Source organism: Topomyia yanbarensis, chromosome 1, assembly GCF_030247195.1.
Source record: "Topomyia yanbarensis strain Yona2022 chromosome 1, ASM3024719v1, whole genome shotgun sequence".
In the NCBI taxonomy this organism is placed as follows: Eukaryota; Metazoa; Arthropoda; class Insecta; order Diptera; family Culicidae; genus Topomyia; species Topomyia yanbarensis.
The window spans coordinates 195,696,897-195,721,757 of NC_080670.1; the positions used below are offsets into that span (position 1 = coordinate 195,696,897).

Consider the following 24,861-nt stretch of genomic DNA (forward strand, 5'->3'; position numbering starts at 1 on the left):
ACGAACCACACCAAATTCGAGTAAATCCTTTCCTTTTTCTTATCTCATAATAATAAAAATATCTTTTTTTTTAAATTTGGCACTGAAAGACCCCCTTAAGAAAAATTTATACTAAATAATCGGAAAGGGATTTTGAGACTATCAGGGAACTAAAAAGATATATTTTAACAACTTCGTTTTATTAAAAAGAAAAGAAAAGTATTTCTCGATTTTGTCAATATCCCTGTTTTGTCAGCCTAAAATTCACCAAGGGGCTAATAAAAACGGGTTTTCACTGTATATAGGGTTCGATATACTGGTGATATAGTTATAGAACATTTTGCTAGACCAGAAGTCGCCATCTTGGCATTCAAGATGGCGTCACTCATCGATTTCCGCCATCTACGCGTCAAGCTGGTTTCAAAAAATGCCCATATTGTTAGGGTTATCGAGAATATTGCTCAACCGGAATATTGAATTCAAAATTCAAATTCAAAAAGGTTCTAAACATCCATTTGCATTAGCTACTCGTTAAACCCGTTTTAAAAAGACTCATGCATAATAATTAATAAATTTTGTAAACTGCTTTTACGATACGAATTTTAATAAGAATGTGAAGCGAACTATTTTTAAGATCTAAATCCCAAATAACAAACTCTTTTTTTACAAACTAATTCATTTTACGAACACACGGTTTGGTTCGTAAATGGAGGTTCCAGTGTATAATAACAAAGCAAGGCAACACGAAATTCAAAAGTTCAAAAATCATAACATTAAAGATATATCATTTTCGGTGAAATAAAAAACACGTGTCGATCATTTTTCGCTAAAGAACACAAGAAAAAAATTTCGAAGAAGTTAAATTTGGATTGCAAATCTTACCCTCATATAAAGAACAGCTCATGTCGAAAAGAAGGGAAATATTCACAGATTTGTTAATAATCCATAATACCGTGTTTTTATAATTGATTCGCCTTGAATTAAATTTGTAGTCATAATATCATGCTTAAACCCGCATAAGAAGCTTCAACAGAATCATGGCATTGTCTCCAATGAGGAATTCCACGTAGATCCGTCCGAAAATCTTTAAAATCGTGACCGAACATCTTAGATTCCGATGAAACTTTACACATTTCACCGGCATGGAAGACTAAACATTTTCCACAGGTAATAAGATTATTTTGACTCAAGAGCAACTTTTCAAAAGGGCGTAAACGTTTCCACGTGCATGAATTTCAAATTTTTTTTGTTCGATTACCGTATTTTATACAGCAAAACTATCTGAGAACGAGTTACAGGGAATGAATACTTCTGTCCGAAAAAAATATATACTGAAAAAAATGTTGTGTCATTTTTCAACAAACTAAAAATTTCTGTTAAAAAATTAAATTGCGAAAAAACACATTTTTTTAAATTTTTATATTTTGTCAAGAAAAACCTAAAGAGAAAGGAAACATTTTGAAGGTGATTGCATGATGGAGAAAAAATCGGTAAAAAAGTTTTTCTAACAATAACTTCAAACATGTTTTTACATTTCCTACTAATTGACATACAAAACTGTAATTTTATTACAGAATATAATTATAAGCATAATTTAAAATCAAAATGAATTTAACAAAAATCTTCCAAAATGTGATAGTTTTCGAGATATTTGGAATTTTGCTCCATCAAAAACAATAAATTCGTGTAATTATGCTCTTTTTAAAAGTTATTCGCGTTACCCAATCATAAAAACTCAAAAATCTAATGTTTATCGTTTTAAAAACGTAAATGCAACGTTTTCAGTGTATTTGGATCATGGAGAAGCTTTCAATAAAAAAGTTTTCCTAGCAACAACTTTTGACATTTTTTTATAATTTATACTATTTGCAGTCAAAAATACAATTTTCTTTTTGAATATGGTTCTATACGCCATTTTAAATCGAAATGCTCATAGCAAAAATTTTCTGAAATGTAGTAGTTCTCGAGATATTTTTACTTTTGTTTTAACAACACAATTATTTTGTTTTATTACGACCTTTTCATAAGTTATTCGCGTTTCTCCATCAACAATAATAGTTTTTTAAAAAGGCCTAAAAAACTTTCCTGCAACTTTTTCTTTGACATCAATGCGATATTGTGAAACATTTTAAAGTTACATGAAAACAACCAACATATGATTCAGCTATATAGTTTAATCAACAGACCCTATGGTTGAAATATATTTTGGTTGCTTTCATGTAACTTTCAAATGGTTTACAATATCGCCTTGATGTCAGTAATAATCGAACAAAAAAATTTTGAATTTCATGCACGTAGAAACGTTTACGCCCTTTTGAAAAATTACTCTTGTATCAAAATTTTCCAATTGCCAGAGCATATCATGCAGATTCATACAGCGAATACACCTGCAAAGTTTCGTTCGAATCGACGATGGTCATATTTTGCGGTCGGCCGGTTTCTCGTGGAATCCCTCTAATAGAAGGCAAGAAAAAGTTTTCGAAGTAATTAAATTTGGGCTGTAAATCTGACGTGGAATAACCTTCAGGGAAAGAACAGCTCATGTTAAAAAGAAGGAAAATATTCATAGATTTGTTATTAATCTATATCGTTTTTCAAATTCATAAAAATAAGAAGTGCAGAATAATTGCACTATCCCCGAAATTCCCATTTATGCTAAAAATTAGTTTCGAAACTTGTTAAGGGCTTTTTGTGAGAAAAATGTTAGGAAATTTTGAATTTACGTAAAGGTATAAAGTAATAATTTCATTACATAAAACATACGGTATTTTGGTAGTACATTTTTCAGTGAAATAAACAAGTATAAGTTTATAAAAATATATTGATAAAATATTCTCGAGGAGTTGTACTTTCAGATAAAGTAATAAAAAAATTAGATTCTTTGAAAAACAAAAAGGTAAATAGAATCTCAATGTAGTACAAACACCTGAATACTGCTTCGATAAACGTCACCATACAGTAATTACAGGATAATTATTATATTATATACCCAGTTTAACAGTACATTTTGTGTTTTGTTTCTAATTTTATCTTTCCTTCTTTGAAACATGATCTGCTCTTCATATGTTAAAGAATTGTTATGGTAATTGCACTTTTATTCGATAAAATCATTAATCGAGCTGATATCAGTTATTCAAACCAAAATAGTTGTATTTTCTTCCATCTGACATCGATACAATTTTTAAGCCAGAATAGAAAAGATTGAATAAAACGATTCAACGTATATTTTCAAATTAACCAATTAATTCAATGAGGTAATTGAAACATACAGAAATATTTAGTTTGCTAGGGTGCCAAAAGCGACTGAAGTGTCTTAAGGCGACCATTGCTGAAGTAATGAGGTAGAATAAGAAAATTTTTGACTTTGCCAGCTACCACAGGATGAATCGTTTGAAATACAGTCATATAGAAACATTAGGTTCGATCCATTATACATTCGACCTTCAAGTTCTAATCAGTATTCCACTCACAAAATGTTCGAAGAATGTCAATTTAAATTCTATGTTGCCTTTAGACGTACGAAGATCTCAAGCGTACTTTTTGCTATGCTCCAAGAACGCTAAACTGCGTCAGTCAGTCATTTACTGATAGAATATGGAACAGATGTGATTAGATTTCAGAAACCAAGAACCAAAACAAACTTCGTTCATATACATTATCTAAAGTAGTCGGCCAGATAAAAGTGAAACCTTCGAATCGGTTCGCTCTGATTTCTTACGGGGCACCCATTCCGCGTAGAAGGATCCACCACCCACGGACCGCGGACGGATTCACATTGGATAAACATACGCCGGTTCAATCACCACAAACCGTACGCAACACACTTGAGCACACCGACTAAGTGAGGTTTAGATTTTCCACGCATCACGTACGCCCTCCGCTCCGATTGAACCTTCTGCTTCTTGATGCGCGTCTTCATCGAACCTGCAAATACACACACACCGCACATATTACGAACCGACCTCGCTACACAGCTACCAGCTACGGCACCGGTGGCCATCGATCGCGGCCGCTCGCATTAACGGAACGGAACCACGCGCTGAATCAATGAAGAAACAAGACGTTCACTCGGTGTGGGCACCCGGTTTCAAGGTTTTTCTTCTGTTTCTACAATTGCCTACTCCTGCCTGTCTGTCTGCCTGCTTGCCAGTCAGCCCCAAACAACCAAAGAAAAAAGCCGAGCGCTTTTCACTTTCGAAACCATCATAATTTACGAAATCGATCTATGCCGCGTACACACACAAACACTCAAAATTGCACCATTCGGACGGATGATTGATCGCGATCGATGATGATCGGTTGACCCAAGTCATCGGGTAAGTTTTGGTGCCTTTCGAAAAAAAAACCCGAACTTTTAACAATTATCCACTTCTGACACCGTTGCACTTTAGTTAAAAGCAATGGGCCACCCTAAATCGATCAAGTAATTAATCGCACACTTTGCAATCACTGTCTTCTTTCCGTTCGTCGACTGACGCTTTGCATACTGATAACAATCAGGGGCATGCCCAAATCCGATAACCCACCAACACCACACTATTCACATTCCACCCCGTATGGATCGACCATCCCGCATCCAAACAAGGATCGAAAATATTTCTGCAATGAGATCACACTGCGCGAAACAATTTCCTCGAAGAAAATTTTCGTTGGGGTTCGTCACCTAACGTCCCACAAATCACTTCACTACCGCACATGCACGCGCGCACGTTGTTTTGGAAAAGCCGTTCGATTTTTCTCAGGACGCTTCGGCTACACCTCACCACGCGGACCAACGAACAACGACTACTAGCTAGCTAGGCTAGCTAGCTGCCAGTGGCGCGCGGGCCGAGAGCGAAGGTGAGCAGCACAGCCTACCACCAATGCATCGATCGCCGCGCGGTTCGAGTCAACAAACAAACGGTCGGGGTTTGGATCCAATAGTTCACCCGGGGGCCGCTCTACGTCGCGGTATCAAAGCAAACAACTGCAACAAAAGAGGAAGAGCTTGCGACGCTCGCAAACCGCTCTGAGCAAAAGCTTTTTTGTTGATTTTTTTTTCGGCAAGCGCGAAAATCGTAGCAAGCGGATGATGATGATGACTGGAAAAATTATTGTCGCTTTTTGGGGTAGTGGTGGTGAAGGTGTTGTTGCGAGAGGCAAAGAATTTCAGATTGCTTCGATGGATTTTTCTAAGGCGTTAATTTTTTTTTGTGATCAATTTGGAAGACATCGCTCTAACCAACTTCCTGCTCACTGAACTCACGTCACGCGTCGTCAATTACAAACCGAACCAGTACATAATTAAAGGGTTATTCTCGCTTTCAAAATAGTATGTACTAAACGGTGCGCGCATTGCTTGGAAAGGGGGTCGTAAATCTCGGCAAACGTCAGAAAAGGGTCCAACCACCGGTGCAAGGCAGTTTGCAATTAGAGGATGTGAGTTATGCTGGCCAATAACGTGACGGTTATTGTTGCGTGAATTATGACCACCCAGTGGTCACGACGAGCGTGGCACTAACCACCAAACACTTTCGCTTGCTCTGCCAGTGGAAAAACAAGCCCGCTGCGTATATAAAAATTGACTTAATCCAGTCGTACTTTATGGGAGTGAGGAAAAAACAACGGAAAGTGTGACGTCACGTTGGACGGAACTGCGCATCGAAACGGATGGATTCATGTTGCTCACGTGAGATTGTAGCTTGTTGTGATTAGACTCAATTTGAGTAACTTTGAATGAATAGGGAATCTAAAGGTTTATTGTTCATGATGAAACTTCTGGTAGTTTTGGAGTTTGTTTGTCAAATCGACGACTGAGCTCACGTGACATTGAAACCGAAACTGCCGACTATTTGCTGTTTTTTTTTCTAAGACGTTAGAAAGACGTTGGAAATATATTAGAAATATCAAATCGATGACTGAGCTCACGTGACATTGAAGCCGAAACTGCCGACTATTTGCTGTTTTACCTGTAAGACGTTAGAAAGACGTTAGAAATAAAACAGCAAATAGTCGGCAGTTTCGGTTTCAATGTCACGTGAGCTCAGTCGTCGATTTGACAAACACACTCCAAAACTACCAGAAGTTTCATCATGAACAATAAATCTTTAGATTCCCTTTTCATTCGAAGTTATTCAAATTGAGTCTAATCACAACAAGCTATAATCTCACGTGAGCAACATGAAACCATCCGCTTCGATGCGCAGTTCCGTCCAACGTGACGTTCAACAACATCTGATGAATGTATCAAAAAGCTATGCACCGTTTCTCCATGAAGAGGCACTTTTTGGGTTTATTGTTTATCTGATTGCCAAGAAGGGTTCCAGTTACTGATGATATGAGCTCGAAACTGAATTAAATTCTTGTTTTGGTAACCAAAAAAAACGGAAGCTACCCGAAGTTTGGGGTCTGTCGTTGTAGAACTTGAGCTCCAATATTTGTTTAAAATCGGCTTTCGCAAATGATTCATCGTCGACACAGACACATCCATTGAGCTTCATCAGCACCTTGAGTTTTGACCGTTATTTGTTGCTTAAGGCTTTGATTGGGTTGGTAATTTTTCACGGTAATATGGACGAAACATTTTCGCTTCATGGGAAGCATGCATGGGAAAAAACGTATCTCGAACCGTTCGTTCTACATTCACAAGAAAGCTTTCTTCTCCTATGAAGCATTCTGCTTACGTAGAAAATGAAGCAAAGCAACTTGGCGCAGCGAACGCACCCGAGCCGAAGCTGCAACAACAAATCGAGAAGAATATATCAATTGCTGTTTCGTTAGACCCCTTTCCAGCAAGGATTGAAATTGTGTATTATTTTCCCACAAAACAAAAAAATACTTGAATATTTATTAATCGTTTATTGGAAATCTGATTATCGTAGAGGAGGCTGGTGTCCACTAGGAGGTTGATATCACTTGTATCTTCCTCCGGCTTAACCTAGCTTAGCGGCCGTGTGGACTCCGGCGAAAGAAGTAGACTGCTCGTATGTCACGGGGAAGCGACAAAAACAGGGTACACATCCTCATTTTCTACATCGCACAGATTTTCTAATTCTTATCATTCTTCTTATCTATTTGTAATAACCCGGCCTCTCTTTCTTGCAGACTTCCCATGAACATCGACAAGTTTGTATCTATCTACCGCTCAACCTCAAACATGCTTCGTCTCGATGTACAGGTTCGCCGCGAGCATTGAACCCAAGCGAACGAGGTACAAACTCTAGTTCAAACATCCGTGTACGTGCACCGGGTGCGTACACGAGAATGATTCACACAAGCCAACAAGAGTCAACGCTAGCGATGATGAGAGTGCGAAAGAGAAAACTGGTGCCACGAACGCATGTGTACGCACACCGTGTACGTAGATTGGGTGCCGTTGTGCAGGCAAACATGTGCACGTGTTTTGGTACGAAATAGCGTGTTCGAGTTCGTACACGAAGTGTGGGTTTAATATGAGCACAGAACCAGAGCGAACGTTGTGTACGATGTTCATTTGAGAAGGCTGATTTCTGGAAGTTGGAAAAGTAACAAATGACGCGCGCGTCAAATTGCTAGGTTGTTCGTCAAGCAAAACAATGTTTTCACTTACAGGTAATGCTTATTCATGGCCGCTCAAAATTATTTCACATTCTCATCGCATATACAATCGATACCGTTTTAGTTGTAGCCTCAGTTTTTTACCATTTCTGATTTTTTTTTGAGTTTACTTGCTACTTTTCCTTTTAATATTTAAATTCAGTATATTGAAAGAAATTTTCTCGCATTTTGATTTTTTTCGGGCTACGTGCTTATTCCACCACATAAGAAATTTAATTTTGCGGAAAAACACAGAATAGAATTTTTGTATAAGTTAAAATCAGCGATTTAAGCTGCGTTGAAAGAAAAGTGATTCAATATATCCAAAAATAAGATACTTTTGCGAAAATGGATCCCATTTTAATAAATATAATTAACAATTACATTGGCGGAATAAAATGATGATTTATGTTTTTTGGACGTATAGATTACAACAGTCCGTAATTTTGTTCAGAAATTAAATAATAATGCGAAAATTCTCAAAATAGAACGAAGACTCAGACCAGCTTCAAAGTGATCCAAAAAATAGCAAAAAACCGGATATTCTCACTCGAAAATATGTCCGTAGAAATGAAGCAAACAAGTCGAATTCAAAGTTTACTTGGGCGTGTGATTTGGACACAGAAATCGTTGTATTTAACCAACCTAAATTAGATGCAGTGCATGCGGTAGAAATACGCATTGTTACGGCTGAGTTATTCAGGAATTTCGACAGTACAACTAGCAGACTCAGCATTTGTTTGTGGACTTTTGGAGGCGGTGTACGATTCAGTCAAACGAAACGAACTGTGGCAAATAATGCTTGGACATGGTTTTCCGGGACAAAACTGATTAAGCTGATGCGTAAGATGCTAGATGGGCCAAATTAGCTGGAAAGCCATCCAACTCGTTTGTGACGTTTGTGATGGATTGAAGCAGGGTGAAACACTCCCCAGGCTATTGTTCAACATAGCGCTCCAGCACGAGCGATACGAGGTTCTGATGTGCAATGGAACGAGATTTCACGTGCTTCTTGCCTTCACGGACAGGACTCCATTGGCGTTGATCGCAGAGCAGTGAAAGAGCAATCGGACTGACTATAAACTCTGACAAGACATAGGACATGCTAGCTGATTAAAAGAGAGGCAGTCTGAATGAGGTTGGTTCCGAGGTGGAAATCGGTGGACTACAGTACTAGGTTGTGGACAAATTCTTATCTTGGAACACTAGTGACTTGTGATAACCATGTTAGTTGCAAGGCATGGTGGCTACGAATAACACTTTCTACAAACTATAAACTTCAGCGAAATTATATGAATCTCGGTGGAAATGAACATTTCCAAAAACTCCAGCAAAGAGCAACTTCAACAAATCCTTCGAAACTACAGAAAAGAAGTTAGAATATTTCTAGGAACTGCAGGATATTTTGACGACCATTAACAATGTTTCACTAAATTCAAGGTTGTTTTACGAATTTCATGCAAATTTTAGGAAGTGAAAATATCCGAGAAAACACACAAAATTCAGATAATTTTTACGAAAATAAAGTACTCGTACAAAATTCAAAAAAGTATTACGGGGACACCAGATGTGGACGTTTTGTGCATTTCTAAGACTCTTGGCATCAATATAAAAAACTCTAAACTCAAGTCTCATCTCAACAAAAAAAATCAAAGAAATGCGGCTTTAAAAAAAGAAATCATGGCGGTACCAGATCTCAACATGTCATACATTTCTAAGACATTTGTAATCAAAAATACGATTTTGATATCAGAAATTTCTATAGAAACCCCCTTTCCTATTTAATGATTTTGCACGGGAAAATTTTGCAAAATTTGACCATTTTGCCGCACACCTACATCAAGTCCGATTAGGCACACTATCCATTTGTGAAATTGTAAATTCACCTTTTCCCATACATTCCATTGCCCCCCCCCCCATGGTATACAATTGCGGACGTGATGTAGTTGTATGTAGGTCACTTCCTTCAGCACTGTTGGTGTAGAAGACTAGTTTGTTTTAAATCAATCGATATTGTGTTATAACCAGGTAAAATTGTCGGCTTGCTTTGCTGATAGCTATAGCGGAGCATTTTAGCTTCTGCTCCGGGCAAGATGAGAAGGTAGACGGCTGCGTTGTCATTCTTAATAAAAATATTTCTTATAGTTCTAATGAATAAAGTAACCTACGGTGGGTGAAAGCCGAAAAGCGTTTTATTAAGTTCGTGTGGTGTTCGACTTTCATAAACATGATCAAACATGCGTTAAAATAAGATAATCATTTCATATGAAAATTTCAATTTTAATTCCAGTACATCCCTTGGTCCATTATTGTTCAATTGAGCAGATTTAAGAAAAAAATGTCAATAAATAGAAGGAATTAAAATAACGTGAAAGGTAAAAATAAATAAGAGATTGAAAAAATGGCGAAATTTCATAATACAAAAGGGCAAAATAATGTATTACAGAAGTAAAGGAGAGTTCGTAAAAATGTTAAAGAAAAAAAAATACATAAAAAAATAAAAAAACGGCGGAAGATATGAAAGAAAAAAAATACAAAAGAAAAAATTAAGAAAAACGAGGAGATAAAAGAATCAAATAGGGAAAATAAAAGAAATATAAGAGAAGAAAAAAATAACAATAAGAGAAAATGAAAATGCAAAAACACTAAAATTGGAAATGAGCAAATATGAATCTACACTATGCAAAAAGAAAAAAAACTAATGCAAAGAAAGAAGATGAACAAATTATGTTTATAGATAAAAATAAGAAAAATCAAATGCGGAAAATAATAACTATATTGCGAGTCAAAAAAAAACTAAAAAAGATTAATTAAAAGCAATTTATTACAGAAATTGAACTGAATATAAAAAGGAGAAAATAAGAATTCAAAAAGACGTAATAAAGTAAAGCAAAAGGACAAAGGAAATTATTGTAACACAAATGTAGAACATATTTGAAGTAAACATGCAAAAGAAGAAATCAAAATTGCAAAAAAGGCCGTTGAAAAATTAAAATAATTTAAAAAAAAACTTAAAAATACAGAGAACCAAGAAAATTTTAAAAAAGATTTTGGATATCAAAATAAAAACATAAAACCTGGGAAACCCAAATAAAAAATATGAAATAAAAGCAGAGTATAAAAAGATAAAAAATATGAATGATCGCCTTAGCAGAAAAAAAATAATTTGAAGAAGAAATGTCAATAAAATAGAAGAAAATGAAAATTACAAGAGGATTAAGTAGGAAAATTTAATAGAATAAGGAACAACAAGCGTAAATAAGAGGACAAAACCACAAATGGAGATGATAAAAACATTCAAAGCTATAAAATCAGGTAACATGGAAGGAAAAAATGCCTTGGGAGAAAACAAAAAAGAGATAAAGTATGAGGCAATAGTAGAATATAAAAAAGTAAACGATGAAAATTATAAAAATAGGAACAAACGAGAAAATCTAACAGGAGGGAGGACTCGAAAAATACCGCAGGAAAAATCATAGATTACAAAAGGAGAAAATTGAATAACCCGAAAACAAAGAGAAAACTAACAGCATATTTAAAAAAATGAAGATACTTGAAGAGGAAGTAGAAGAAAAAATAAAACAAAAATAAATATACCAAAAACAGTGCATAAAACAAAAAAATAAATCAAAAATAAACTAGGAGAAAATAAACAAAAAATTAGAAGAAATAAAAACGCAAATAGAGCAAAAAGAAAACGCAAAAATCAAAAGAATAAAATAAAAAAGAGACAAAAAAGCAGAAATAAAAAAAATCAAAAGAATATCAAAAAGAAGAAATAAAAAATCGAAAAGGGAAAATAAAAAAATCAAAAAGAGGAAAAAAAAGAAAATAAAAAAACTCAAAAAGATAAAATAATGAAAGAACGAAAGGAAAAAATAAAAGAAAACAAAAAAAGGAAAATCAAAAAGAGCAAATAAAAAAATTGAAAATGGAAAATTAACAAAATTTTAAGAAAAAAATAAAAAAAGAGAAAATTTAAAAAATAAATCAACTGAAAATAAAAAAAAATGAAAGAAAAAAAAACAAGGAAATAATAAAATTAAAAAGGCAAAATAAAAAATCAAGTGAGTTCAGCGAAAGCAATTACGTGAAAAAAATCTCCCCAGAGGCAGGATTCGAACCTGCAACCCTTGGAACTTCGGCCAGGGATAGCACAAGGGTTAGTGCATTAAGCCGGAACCCCAAGGATTGCAAATAGAGCAAAGAGAAAAAGCAAAAATCAAAAGGATAAAGTAAAATAAAAAACAAAAAAGCCGAAATAAAAACTCAAAAAGTGAAAATAAAAAAATCAAAAAGAGGAAATTCAAAACAAGAAAATAAAAAACTCAGAAAGAGAAAATAAAAAGAGAACGAAAGAAGAAAATAAAAAAATCAAAGGGAATAAAAAAATCAAAAGGAATACAAAAAATAAAAAAATCAAGAATAAAACGAAAAATAAATCAAACAAAAAATAAAAAAGACAAAATAAAAAAAGAGAAAATATAAAAAATAAGAAAAAAAAAATAAAAAGAAAGAATAAAAAAACAAGGAGAGAAAAAATGAAAAATAAAACAAAATAAAATAAAATTGCAAAAATAATATAAAAAATCAAAAAGAGAAAATAAAATACCAAAAAGAGGAAATAACAATTTAATCAAAAAGAGAAAACAAAAAAAGGGAAAATCAAAACAGCAAATAATAAATTGACAATGGAAAATAAAAAAATTAAGAAAAAGTAAAAAAACAAAGAGAAAGTTTAAAAAAAATCAAAAAGAAAAAAGGAAAAAAAATAAACTGATAATAAAAAAAATCATAGAGAGAAAAAAGAAGGAAATAAAAAAATTAAAAAGGCAAAATAAAAAATCAAGTGATTTCAGCGAAAGCAATTACGTGAAAAAAATCTCCCCAAAGGTAGGATTTGAACCTGCAACCCTTGAGACTCCGGCCAGGGATAGCACAAAGGTTTGTGCATTAAGCCGGAGCCCCAAGGGTTACAGGTTCGAGTATATTATAAAAATAGGAACAAACAAGAAAATCTAAAAGGAGAACTTGAAAAATACCGTAGGAAAAATCATAGATTACAAAAGGAGAAAATGGAATAACTCGAAAACAAAGAAAAAACTAACAGCATGTTTCAAAACAATAATAAATGCACAAAAAAATTAAATCAAAAATAAACTGAGAGAAAATAAACAAAATTTTTGAGGAAACAAAAACGCAAATAGAGCAAAAATCAAAAGGATAAAAAAAACCAAAAAAGCAGAAATAAAAAAAATCAAAAAATATCAAAATGAAATAAAAAAATCAATAAATTCAATAAAAGAAAATGAAAAAAATCAAAAAGAGGAAATTCAAAACAAGAAAATAAAAAAAAAACTCGTAACGAGAAAATATAAAAAGAACGAACGAACAAAATCAAAAGGAATACGACAAAATTGAAAAAAAATAGAAAATAAAAAGTAAAATAAATCAAAAAGAGAAAATAAAAAATATTTGAATGAGAAATAGAAACAAAATGAAAAAATAAAAAAATCAAGGAGAAAAAAAATACAAAAAATAAAATAAAATAAATTGAAAAGAGAATATAAAAAATCAAAAAGAAAATGCCAAAAAGAGGTACTAAAATCCAATCAAAAAGAGAAGACAAAAAAGGGAAAATCAAAGAGAGCAAATAAAAAAAATTGAGAAAGGAAAAAGAATTAAAGAAAAAATAAAAAAAAACAAGGAGAAAATTTAAAAAAAAATGAAAAAGAAAAAAGGAAAAAAAACAACTGAAAATAAAAAATCAGGGAAAGAAAAAATTTAAAAGAGAATATAAAAATCAAAAAGAGAAAATAAAATGCCAAAAAGAGGTATTAAAAAACCAATCAAAAAGAGAAAACAAAAAAGGGAAAATCAAAAAGAGCAAATAAAAAAAAATTGAAAATGGAAAATAATTAAAAATTTAAATAAAAAATTTAAAAAAAAAGAAACAAATTCAACTGATAATAAAAAAAAATCAAGGAGAGAAAAAAAAACAAAAAGGAAATAATAAAATTAGAAAGGCAAAATAAAAAATCAAGTGAGTTCAGCGAAAGCAATTACGTGAAAAAAATCGCCCCCGGAGGCAGGATTCGAACCTGCAACCCTTGAGACTCCGGCCAGGGATAGCACAAGGGTTTGTGCATTGTGGCGGAGCCCCAAGCGTTGCAGGTTCAAGTCCTTTTTACATAATTGCTTCCGCTTAACCCTCCATTTCGATCTGTTTTCCTCATTGGTTATCACCACCCAAAACATTACATATTCAGATATAGCCTGAAAACGTCGAGCTTACACAAAGTTCTACAAATTGCCATTTTATACCGAAATGGTTTTTGGTGCATTTTTTTTAGCTTACCGAAACCATTTGGGTCATTCATATATTGACAATATGGAGCAAAAAATAAATGCTAGCGGGTTTCCGGCAGATCAAGTAGATGCAATTTGTCCGTGCTCGTGGAGACCTTCTTTCGCGGCGGAGAAACATTCGCATCTTCCCCTTTTTGTATATTGCAAATCATTCATTTCTTTATCGTGGTCTTTATCGTTCATTAATGCTAATTGTTATTGCCATTATGGTGTTCGTGATCAGTGCTTCTTTCTTGTTTCTTAAACTTAAGGATCAACAGCAGGCATTGCATTTATCACTCATATGAGTAAATGAGTTCGGATAATTTGCCACTTCGACAAGTTTAACATTCCTTTTGTGCTCGCTGCGTTCCTTGTGCTTATCCAAAAAAATGACAAAACAAGTTTTATCCTACTTCTTCTGAGGTTTTCTTGGTAATAAAGTGTATATTGTGATACTTTTGTTTATTTTTACGAAAATAAACCTTCTTCGGTGAAAGACGAAATCATCAGTTAAATTTTATCGCAAAAAAAATTCTAACACTATTTGTGAAAACGGAGAATTTTGCGACTCATCTTATCCCGGAAAAGTTGGAGTTCGGATAAGCCTGGTCAAAAGCAATGAACCCGTCGTCATTGATATTACCTTCATCGGGTGAGGTGTTGGCTGTTGATTTGAAGGTACTGGACGCAGCGTTTGCAGTTTTCATTATTGCCTGAATCGCCCGGACAAATTCGGCAACCGATTGTGGTTCATGTAATGTGGTACTGCTGACTGTGTGTCCAACACAACAATGACAGATTGGCTTTGACAAACATTTTCTAACGGTTAATGGTTTTCCGTAATGTGCATTCCAAATACTGAACAGACACGTAGAAATTTGTGCTTGACATGTGTAAAGCGTACTCTTTGCAATGATAGCTCCTTGTTATTAGTATTAGCATCCTATACATCTCTCTAAGCACTTTTTCTTGGCCGAAATGAACCAAATTTTGCCCAGATTATCTTTAGAATGTATTGTTTTCATCCGCTCAGTTATGCAGTTGTCAGTGAGACTCCGGATTTTTTTCACCCCCCGGTTCAACACAAAGTACTGGTTCATGCAGTATTGCGGTTGGTATTGAACAATTAGCATATATTTTGCTCAAGTAGCTAAGTCGTGAATTAGACAGCGAAAACAACTATATAGTTTTTACTTCCAACGTTTCGATGGCTTTATTCCACCTTTATCAAGGATTAAAAATTTTGTTGTTTAATCCTTGATAAAGGTGGAATAAAGCCATCGAAACGTTGGAAGTAAAAACAATATAGTTGTTTTCGCTGTCCAATTCACGACTGATAAGCCGAAAAATACCCTTTACAAAAAAGTTCGACATTTTTGAACATCGTTTAAAAATACTTCCACTCAGTAATTCGAAGCATCGAAATTCTTTAATCTACCATCTCTCTCAATAAGAAAGCTAGAGACCGTGAAATGGTATCCCATTAGCATCAGGCATAACTCAGTTTACGATATTTGCATATACTGTTCGCTACACACCGTCGTCGTATCTTTTCTCTCACCTCACCTTAGCGTCGCGTGCGCTGACAACCGAAATCCACGCAGCGTTCCCCAACGTCGATATAATTGGCTAATTTTTCTTGAACACTTTTGGAGCCCCCCCCCCCCCTACCTTATTCAGTATGGTCACAGGTGTGAAATGACTCCCGTCCCGAACCTCTACCTCCCTGCCCTCAAGGCCAAGGCCAAGGCAAACCCCGAAGGAAAGATGTCACCACCCTGCGCCGTTTCTGGTCCCGTCTGGTGATTAAGACGAAACAAAAAGCATTTCTGTTTCGAAATCAAATTCGCTTGCCCGCCCCTCGTTTGTTTCGGAACAACAGCACCCATCTCAGCTGCTCGTTTGCTGAAACTATATGCGCCAATCAGCAGCAGCAGCAGTGGCGTACAAGGTGAGGTAATAAAAAAAATCTAGCACCCAATCGAAATAAAACTAGCAAGCACGCAATTTAATTCACGTGTGTGTGTTAGTTAGTTAGTGTTTAATCGACTACAGTTGAAAATTAACTGTGCAATCAAAGGCCAACCTGCGATTAAGCTTCCTTTGAAAAGAAAAGGTTTCGGTCGGTGGGTTAAACGTTTTCGGATGGTTCGTCACTTGCTGCTGTACGATTCGAGCAAGTCACTGCGCTCTATGAACGAATAAACGAACCCGTTACCGCGCGTTTCGGATATGGTTCCCTTTACTGACGAGTTCGCTAACTTTGGTGATGCCAAAGCTTCATGGTAATGTGACAAAAATAATTTGCATGAAAATTCGGTAGTCGTTAGTTAAAATTTGCAATTTGACGTCAATAATTAGGACCCTGACGAGCGGTACGAAACGTTGTCTGTGACTGAAAAATTTCTTTCACAGATTGAATAATTCACAACAGAGAAACTTTGTGCATTGGAAAGGAACTCGCACTCGGTTTCCTTTCTCCCAATTTTTTTCAGCGAATTAAACTTTTAATTCGAACCTTGTACCGACAGTTTCCTTTTCATTTGAACTCGAAAAGCGACGAACTCGTGAAAAAATATATGTGCATACATTTCGACTCGAACAGCCTTCGACCTGACCAGGCTACTAGATGCAGTCATGATCTGCGCCATGACACGTGCGCAGTTACGAATGTTGTAACAAATATAGTTCAACAATTTCTCACTTCAATTTTTTATTCGCAACAATGAATCAGAGTGAAACCAGATCCTCTGTAATAAAGTGCAGTGACCCTACGAGCAACTATTTAATAAATGCTGCTGGCTGCTATTACCTACTACAGGTAGGCCAGTGCCCAAAAATAAACTCATTTTTTTCTGTTTGCTGAAAACTTGCCGAAAATTCATCACCATGTTTGAAGTGTGTTGTACAGACTTCATCCTCTGCCTCTAGAGATGATGAGCGCGATCACGATGCTGCTGCTGTTGCTACTGATGATGATGATGATGTTGCATTTCGCCACACACTTTTGCTACCTGCGCCGTTAATAATCGGAATCAAAATAAAAACGAAGAAAAGCTTAACATTGCTTTCATTATCGCCTACTGCTGGGTGCTTCCGTCTTCTCCTTTATCCACTAACATCATCATCATCATCATCACAATCATCATCTTCATCAGTCGTTTTATTTGTCGAGTACGGTGGAAAAAAATCGACTTCAGGTGATAGACTGAATGGCAGGAGCTCAGAAGAAAATAAAAATTAATAATAAAACTTGGCTCCCCGCACGCGAAGCTATACCCCGACGACTCAGCTAGTCCATCGATGGTATTCCGTCGGCAAAATAAATAGAAAATCACCCGATAGATTTAGAATTTCTCAGGAACTGACGATGCATTATTCGGCTGCGGCCGATATCGGAAAGGTACACCCTAACCAAAAGCGACTGCTTGCGCTGGTAACTTTCCGTCTGATTATCGTGTCTATATCCCAGCTCATGACGTGGAAATAGCTGGCGTGGTCACCAATGTGGGACACACTTACAAGAACCTGTTGAAGGATGCGGGAAGAACGTTTTAAAAACCTATTGATCTAAAACATGAAGGGGTTGGATTGAAGGAAATTACACTTTGCCGTAATACAGGACAGCAAAAATAAATATGTCAAGTCGGAATCGTTTAGCGTAACCTAGATTGAATGAGCTCTACCTAGCCCCGTCACGTTGGGAAGATCTCCCATTTTTTAATCAACGTCTCAGTCCAGTACTGGACTCGTGAAATTATCTGACATCGTGGACTTGATTATCACAGTTTTGCACGTTACCGATCGTCTTGAAAGTATTCTGATCTCCCTACACGGGAAACATTGTTTAGGAAACAGACTGCTAAATGGCACATGCTTAATCGTATCCTTCAGAGGTGATATTCTGCATAGCGAAACGAAAGATTTTTTTATATTCTATCTAGCATGAAATAGTCGTTTCAACTTGGTTACATAATATGGACCCTGATTCAACAGTGGACCCTTTTAAACTCAGGTTAAATAACTTCCCTCACCACATCACCCGCGAGTGCGTTAGATTTATCTCTGAACTCGTCATCGTTACAGTAGAGTCGGATATGGAATAAAATCTGTAATTCCCATGGTAGCTAGAATATGTCTATCGTGATTTTGATCGCTATCGGTTCAAGACAATCGGAAATAGTCAATGCCTCCCACGAAACATTGATTGTAAGAGCAACACGTTCGCGATATCCGAAACTCTCGAATCAAAACAACTTCCTCCAGAGGAAGAGTTTTTGGTTGTCCGCGTTTAAGAAACTTTTGAATGCCGAAAAACTTTGAAAAATACGCGTCGTTCGAGTTGAAAAATGAAGAAGCTAGATGAAAGCCAAAAAACCCGACTATTGGCGTCGGTTCGTGAACGGGTTAACAAGAGAAACATCAATGAGCACGTTTTGGGGGAGGACTCGACGTAACAGTAGAAACGAAAGCGTGGAATATTCAAACCGTTGGACGACATCTGTTTGGAATGTTTTTAGAGCAAATCCAGGAGTTTATTCCACTGTTTAAACAAGCACATGTCATACTGATTTAAAACAAAATGTTGCGCAAGCTGGATTTGCGTAAATCTATCGCTTACCTGCTTGGACGACGACTCAGTATAAAAGTGTTCATGTGTTCAAAGACAAACCAATCTCACGTGCAACTATTTTCAACAGTCGTGATATTAAAATGTCGGTAAAAGAAATACACGGTCGCCCACCGAGCTAAGCGCCAGTACAAAGAAAAATGTGCTGTCAAGCCTCAAAAACAAGGTTTGAACAATCAACACGCAAATATGCACACGAAAATTTGGTATTTCAAGCGAAACTGTCCACTTTCGGTCAAATGTCCCTTCGGTCAAATGTCAAATTTGGTATTTCAAGCGAAACTGTCCACTTTCGGTCAAATGTCCCTTTCGGTCAAATGTCTCTTTCGGTCAAATGTCCCTTTCGGTCAAATGTCCCTTTCGGTCAAATGTCCCTTTCGGTCAAATGTCCCTTTCGGTCAAATGTCCCTTTCGGTCAAATGTCCCTTTCGGTCAAATGTCCCTTTCGGTCAAATGTCCCTTTCGGTCAAATGTCCCTTTCGGTCCAATGTCCCTTTCGGTCCAATGTCCCTTTCGGTCAAATGTCCCTTTCGGTCAAATGTCCCTTTCGGTCAAATGTCCCTTTCGGTCAAATGTCCCTTTCGGTCAAATGTCCCTTTCGGTCAAATGTCCCTTTCGGTCAAATGTCCCTTTCGGTCAAATGTCCCTTTCGGTCAAATGTCCCTTTCGGTCAAATGTCCCTTTCGGTCAAATGTCCCTTTCGGTCAAATGTCCCTTTCGGTCAAATGTCCCTTTCGGTCAAATGTCCCTTTCGGTCAAATGTCCCTTTCGGTCAAATGTCCCTTTCGGTCAAATGTCCCTTTCGGTCAAATGTCTCTTTCGGTCAAATGTCTCTTTCGGTCAAATGTCCCTTTCGGTCAAATGTCCCTTTCGGTCAAATGTCCCTTTCGGTCAAATGTCCCTTTCGGTCAAATGTCCCTTTCGGTCAAATGTCCCTTTCGGTCAAATGTCCCTTTCGGTCAAATGTCCCTTTCGGTCAAATGTCCCTTTCGGTCAAATGTCCCTTTCGGTCAAATGTCCCTTTCGGTCAAATGTCCCTTTCGGTCAAATGTCCCTTTCGGTCAAATGTCCCTTTCGGTCAAATGTCCCTTTCGGTCAAATGTCCCTTTCGGTCAAATGTCCCTTTCGGTCAAATGTCCCTTTCGGTCAAATGTCCCTTTCGGTCAAATGTCCCTTTCGGTCAAATGTCCTTTTCGGTCAAATGTCCCTTTCGGTCAAATGTCCCTTTCGGTCAAATGTCCCTTCGGTCAAATGTCCCTTTCGGTCAAATGTCCTTTTCGGTCAAATGTCCCTTCGGTCAAATGTCCCTTTCGGTCAAATGTCCCTTTCGGTCAAATGTCACTTTCGGTCAAATGTCCCTTTCGGTAAAATGTCCCTTTCGGTCAAATGTCCCTTTCGGTCAAATGTCCCTTTCGGTCAAATGTCCCTTCGGTCAAATGTCTCTTCGGCCTTATGTCTATTCAGCCTAGTGACCTTCGGTCTAATGGCCAGATACCCACGAGTCAGCCCTGGGAACAACAACATTTCGACCAAATGGTAATTGATTAAACGACTTGTTATATTTTTGAGCTGCTTCTTATCATTAATTCGACTGCAATGGGTTTATGTACGATGTTTGATGTAATAAAGAAAATTTGTCCTCCTCAGCCTACAATCAGTATCAATCGAAAGTTCATTAAAGGCAACAACACTTTTTAAAGCTCAACCGACTAAATGATTCGACTTTAGGCGACTTTTCTTCATCTTACGTCTTAGGAGTGGACTGGAGATAAAGAAATTGCACGCTTTCTAACTCCGCTCACCGATCGCCTCCAAATAACAAGACGGCATAAATAGTTACGTACTGGCGGCAAGGCACCATCACCAAATATTAATGGTGTCCAATAAAAATGAGTGTCGTTGTTTTTTTTCTTCATCTGTAATCGCATTTATGATGCGGTTTTGTATTGCACACAAACACACACACACACACATCGCGGGGGAGGTTTTCCACTCTTTGCCTAGATGCGAGATAGCGTCGGCAGCAGCGATGCCGAACAAATTGAAAACTGCACTATATTATTCATTGCTCGGAGAGGGTAAGTTGGGGTAGTTGAATCCGAAGAAATTTGAAAATTACTTACTTTTTCGGTACTAAGCAGGAAAGAGTTTACCTAGATGACTTTACGAAAAAAACTAATTTGTTATTAGTTATGGATAGTTAAACTAGTTATGGAATTTTCGCATCGACTTCGTCTCATCAGAATCCGACACTAACTTAGTGACAAGACTAAGCTTTCCGAACAAACCCGAACTAATCCTGAGTGATGTCTCGCAAGAAAAGAAGTTCTGATTTGACTAATGAGAATTAATGAAAGTAAAACTTGGTTTGGCTTAGTAACTACTGTCACTAAGTTAGTGTCGGGTACTGATGAGACGAAGTCGAAACGGAAATTTCCACAATTAATTCAGTTATAGGTTTTGTGTTCTTCATGCACAAAGATGGTTTTAAACAATTTTCTCCTTAAAAGGAGAAAAATAGTTTATATCAACAACAATAAAAACTGGCAACCCTGGTAGTCTACTTCATTATACAAATGTTGGTAAAAAATTTGGAACATATATCAGGGCCTCAGTAGGTAAACTGGCATACTTTATTTGTCAATTTTAATCCCCAAAATGAAATATCGATGACCAGTTCATGCGGCGGCTTCCAATTTCACTCCACCTTCCCCTATCCAATTGCTTAAATAAACCACCTTAGGATAAGTAAAGTGCAGTTTTATTGCTATTACTTACAACTGATGGCACCTGTCTGGCCCTGAAATGTGCATCTAAATCGGCATTGATCTTTCACTGAACATTATTGATTGTACTTTTCAACTTAAATCCTACTAAAGTGAGGGAAAGTTGACTGCAATCTAGTGTATTGCAATCTGCTATTATCTTCTTAGTGAAGAAAAATTTAGATAAAAACTAATTTTTCTTCATTCAAGAGGAAATGGTTTAAAACCATCTTTGCGCGTGAGGAGCAAAAAACCTATAACTAAATTAGTAGCTGTGAGATTCGCGTTTCGACTTCGTCTCATCAGTATCCGACACTAACTTAGTGACAGAACTAAGCTAGCGCCGGATTGATGCTAGCTCCAAAAAAACGAAAACAATATTTGTGTTTCTGAGCAAACCCCCAATCATGTGTGATGTCCCGCAAGAGTCATATCACTAAGTTAGTGTCGGATTCTGATGAGCCGAAGTCGAAACGCAAATTCCATAACAATTTTATGCAATCTAGTGCTCTTTGCAAAACTGAACATGGATTAAATAGAAGCAAAATTTGAAGGTTGAACCAATTCCAATCACATTTCTGCACTAAAGAAATTGATGAACTGTCAAAATAGATTTATTTGTTGTTTTTTTTTGAAAATTAGACATGATTCACATGACGACCTCATGAATGCACTCGCGATTCGCGATGGTCGGCCTCTTGGCGGCCGCAGTGAAAATCGCACTTTGTTTACCCCCCAACGAGTGCCCTGACCCTGACGAATCCGACGGCCCCCTGAAATATATCCAAATCAAGTCCTTCGATCTCAAATTGGTTTTCTGTTGTTTTGTTCGTTTGTTTTGAAAATGCAATCAACGCCCCGCTCCGTCCAAAGTGATGGAAGGTAACTGTATCGAAATGAATGCGAGATTTTGATTGATAGATCCATAGAGGTCGAAGATCACACGCACGTCGGAATGAGCTTGATTTGAGGTCATCTTCGTTTAGAGTGTCTTCCAAGAACATACAATCGCGAAAGGTAATTCAAAGAATTTGCATTTCGACTTCGTCTCATCAGTACCGCGGCAGACCGACTTGGTAGCCAGATACACGCTAAATTCGATGGCACGTCATTCGTGATCATTTGCTTGATTAGGAACAGCTTCCGGAAGCGTAGTTACGTTCTAAGTGCTCTAGGAAATCACCCATCCCCCCAGGGTCTCGATTAGAGCTATGTGTTTTTCTGCAACCATCTAAAAATTTGAATACCAATCCGTCAAGGTTAGTCAACAACGATCACCACCGGATCTGGGTCTCTTCAATTAACCAACCGTTCAAAACAAACCGTCGCAAAGTAGGCGCAGAGAACACAACAAAAAATAAACATCAATAGGCAACTCACCTGACTGGAGCTTTTCCCGTCGCGAATCAGCGTCAGCTTGAGGCGAGTTCCGCGCAGTTCGGCGTGCACCGTCCGCCAGCTCCGGTCCTGGGAGCGTTTACCATCGATCAGGGTCACCTTGATGTTCAGTTCCCCCTCGCGCTGCACCGGCACCGACGGGTCCGCCGGTGAGTCCCGGAAGTGGGCCAGCGCTTTCGATTTGGCACTGTGACTGCTCGCGTGTGTGTTTAAAAAAGAAATAAAAAAACGTTATTAGTAGAATGTCATAAGTCACGTCGTCATAAATCGAAACATAAGCCAACATTAGGGTACTGCCATCTAGCATCCTCTACATTTATGAATTTGTTTAGCTTGGCTAGACACTGTAATTTCACGGAGAATCATCGTTTGCTCGAGATCCTGGATGAAATTACAGTTCCTCAACGGCAATAACAGCGAGTTAATTCAGGGGGTCGGAACGCGCTCTCGATTCGGTTATAGTTCGGTTACATAACGAGGACAGAGCACATTGTTTTGATACACATCGCACACGCACAAACGATGTAAGCTTACGATTTTACAGTGATTGTGTCAAACGGGTCTGTCGCTCTGTCCTAGCAACAAGCATCGACAAAGATGGCCATGCAAAAGTCAGTGATTTTCCCGGCGTGGCCATCATTGTGTCGTGCTGAAAGGAAAAGCCAAACGACAACAGAGGGCGGCGACGCGGGAGTAAACGAATAAAAAAAACACACTAATAACAAACAACCTCGACGCAGCAGCAGCAGCAATCTGTACAACAACGCGGGCTAGGGGCGCACAATCCAAGCAAACAACAGCAGCACATATGGGCGCGGGGTGCGGGGCGAGTGAAAGAGAAAGCGATTGCATCACTGACTGGTGGTGGTGGTGGTGGCGAGCGGTGGTTGATGATGAGTCTCGATATGTGTAGTATTTGACGGTTTTTGACGGATGGTGTTTTGATTGATGATGATGATTGTGAAGATGGTTCCGATGAAGATTAAAATTGAAATGGTTTTGGTACCGTTCCTCGAGAGAAACAAGGTGTAGAGGAAGCTTTGCTGAATTGATTCTTTGTGCGATCGAGTCATGAAAATGAAATTGAAAGTTCGCGTTGAAAAAGTAGGCTATGCAAGCTTGGCGACTAAACATCAATACATGCAGAGGCTTAAGGGTGCGATTCCAGCCAGAAATGAAAATGTTTGATCGTTGTAGTTTGGGTTAAATATAAGAAAAATATTGCGATTAAGTCTTGTTGATAGATGAAAAAAGATGTAAATTAAAAACATTGTTGTCCAGATAATTTTTTACTACTTTCAAAATTTTGTTAACTGTAGAGGAGCCTCTTATTATACTATTCTTTGAAATTTTAGAATTCACACTTCAAGCAAAACATTATAAATTATAAAAAAAACAGCTCACATTGACGCATTGCTCGAAACTATAGTACGGAACAGACCGATGCACGGTGGTTCCAAGCTGGAACGTGGCGGTCACAAATAATTTCTGTATTTCGCTCGCATTTTGTTGCTTCGGTATAGCCGGAAAAAAATATTAGTTTGTATTGCATTTTTTTGAAGAGGTATTTTATTTTTCAACTTTCTTGTAAAATTAAAAAATTTCCAAATTTCTCAAAATTTTCAAAATTTGAAAAAAAAATCAAAATTTCAATCTTCAAAATTATAAAAAAAAACAAAACTCAGAAAAGTGTTTGTCTCAAAATTCTTAGCATATGCAAAATTGTCAAAAAATAATTAAATTTCAAAATTAACAACATATTGGAAACGCTTAAAGTTCTTAAAAGCCTCCAAAATTCCTAAAATTTCAACAATTATAAACATATGGAAATTCCTAAAAAAAATTTAGAATTCTCCGAAATCGTTTCTGTTAGTCTAAAAGTCAATAGTTTAAAAAAAATCAATATTCCAAAACTCCTCGAATATTTTAAATTCTCAAGAATTTTAGAACTAAAAATACTTACAACTTACTTACAATAATATACAAAATTTCCCTAAATTGTCGAAAAAAAAATCTCAAATTTCTCAACTCCCTCAAAATTTCCAAAAGTATATAAGCTCTCATAATTTTCCATTCTTTTCGAAAATCTACGCAAACAAGATTTACCCGATTCTCTAAAAACCTCAATATTCCTAAAATTTTAAACTTATTAAAAAAAAATTCGACGAACTATTTTTTTCCAGA

The 24,861-nt window shown here is 36.7% G+C and overlaps 1 protein-coding gene across 5 annotated transcripts in view; it reads right to left on the minus strand.

Annotated features, from left to right (window-relative positions):
* Positions 1-24,861, minus strand: part of LOC131686301 (uncharacterized) — a 398,471-nt gene that overhangs the window by 47,495 nt on the left and 326,115 nt on the right. For all 5 annotated transcript variants that reach the window (XM_058970542.1, XM_058970540.1, XM_058970539.1 and 2 more), the window contains one exon: positions 22,660-22,870. In XM_058970542.1, the coding sequence (XP_058826525.1) occupies positions 22,660-22,870 (211 nt within the window). The remainder of the gene's footprint in view (positions 1-22,659; positions 22,871-24,861) is intronic.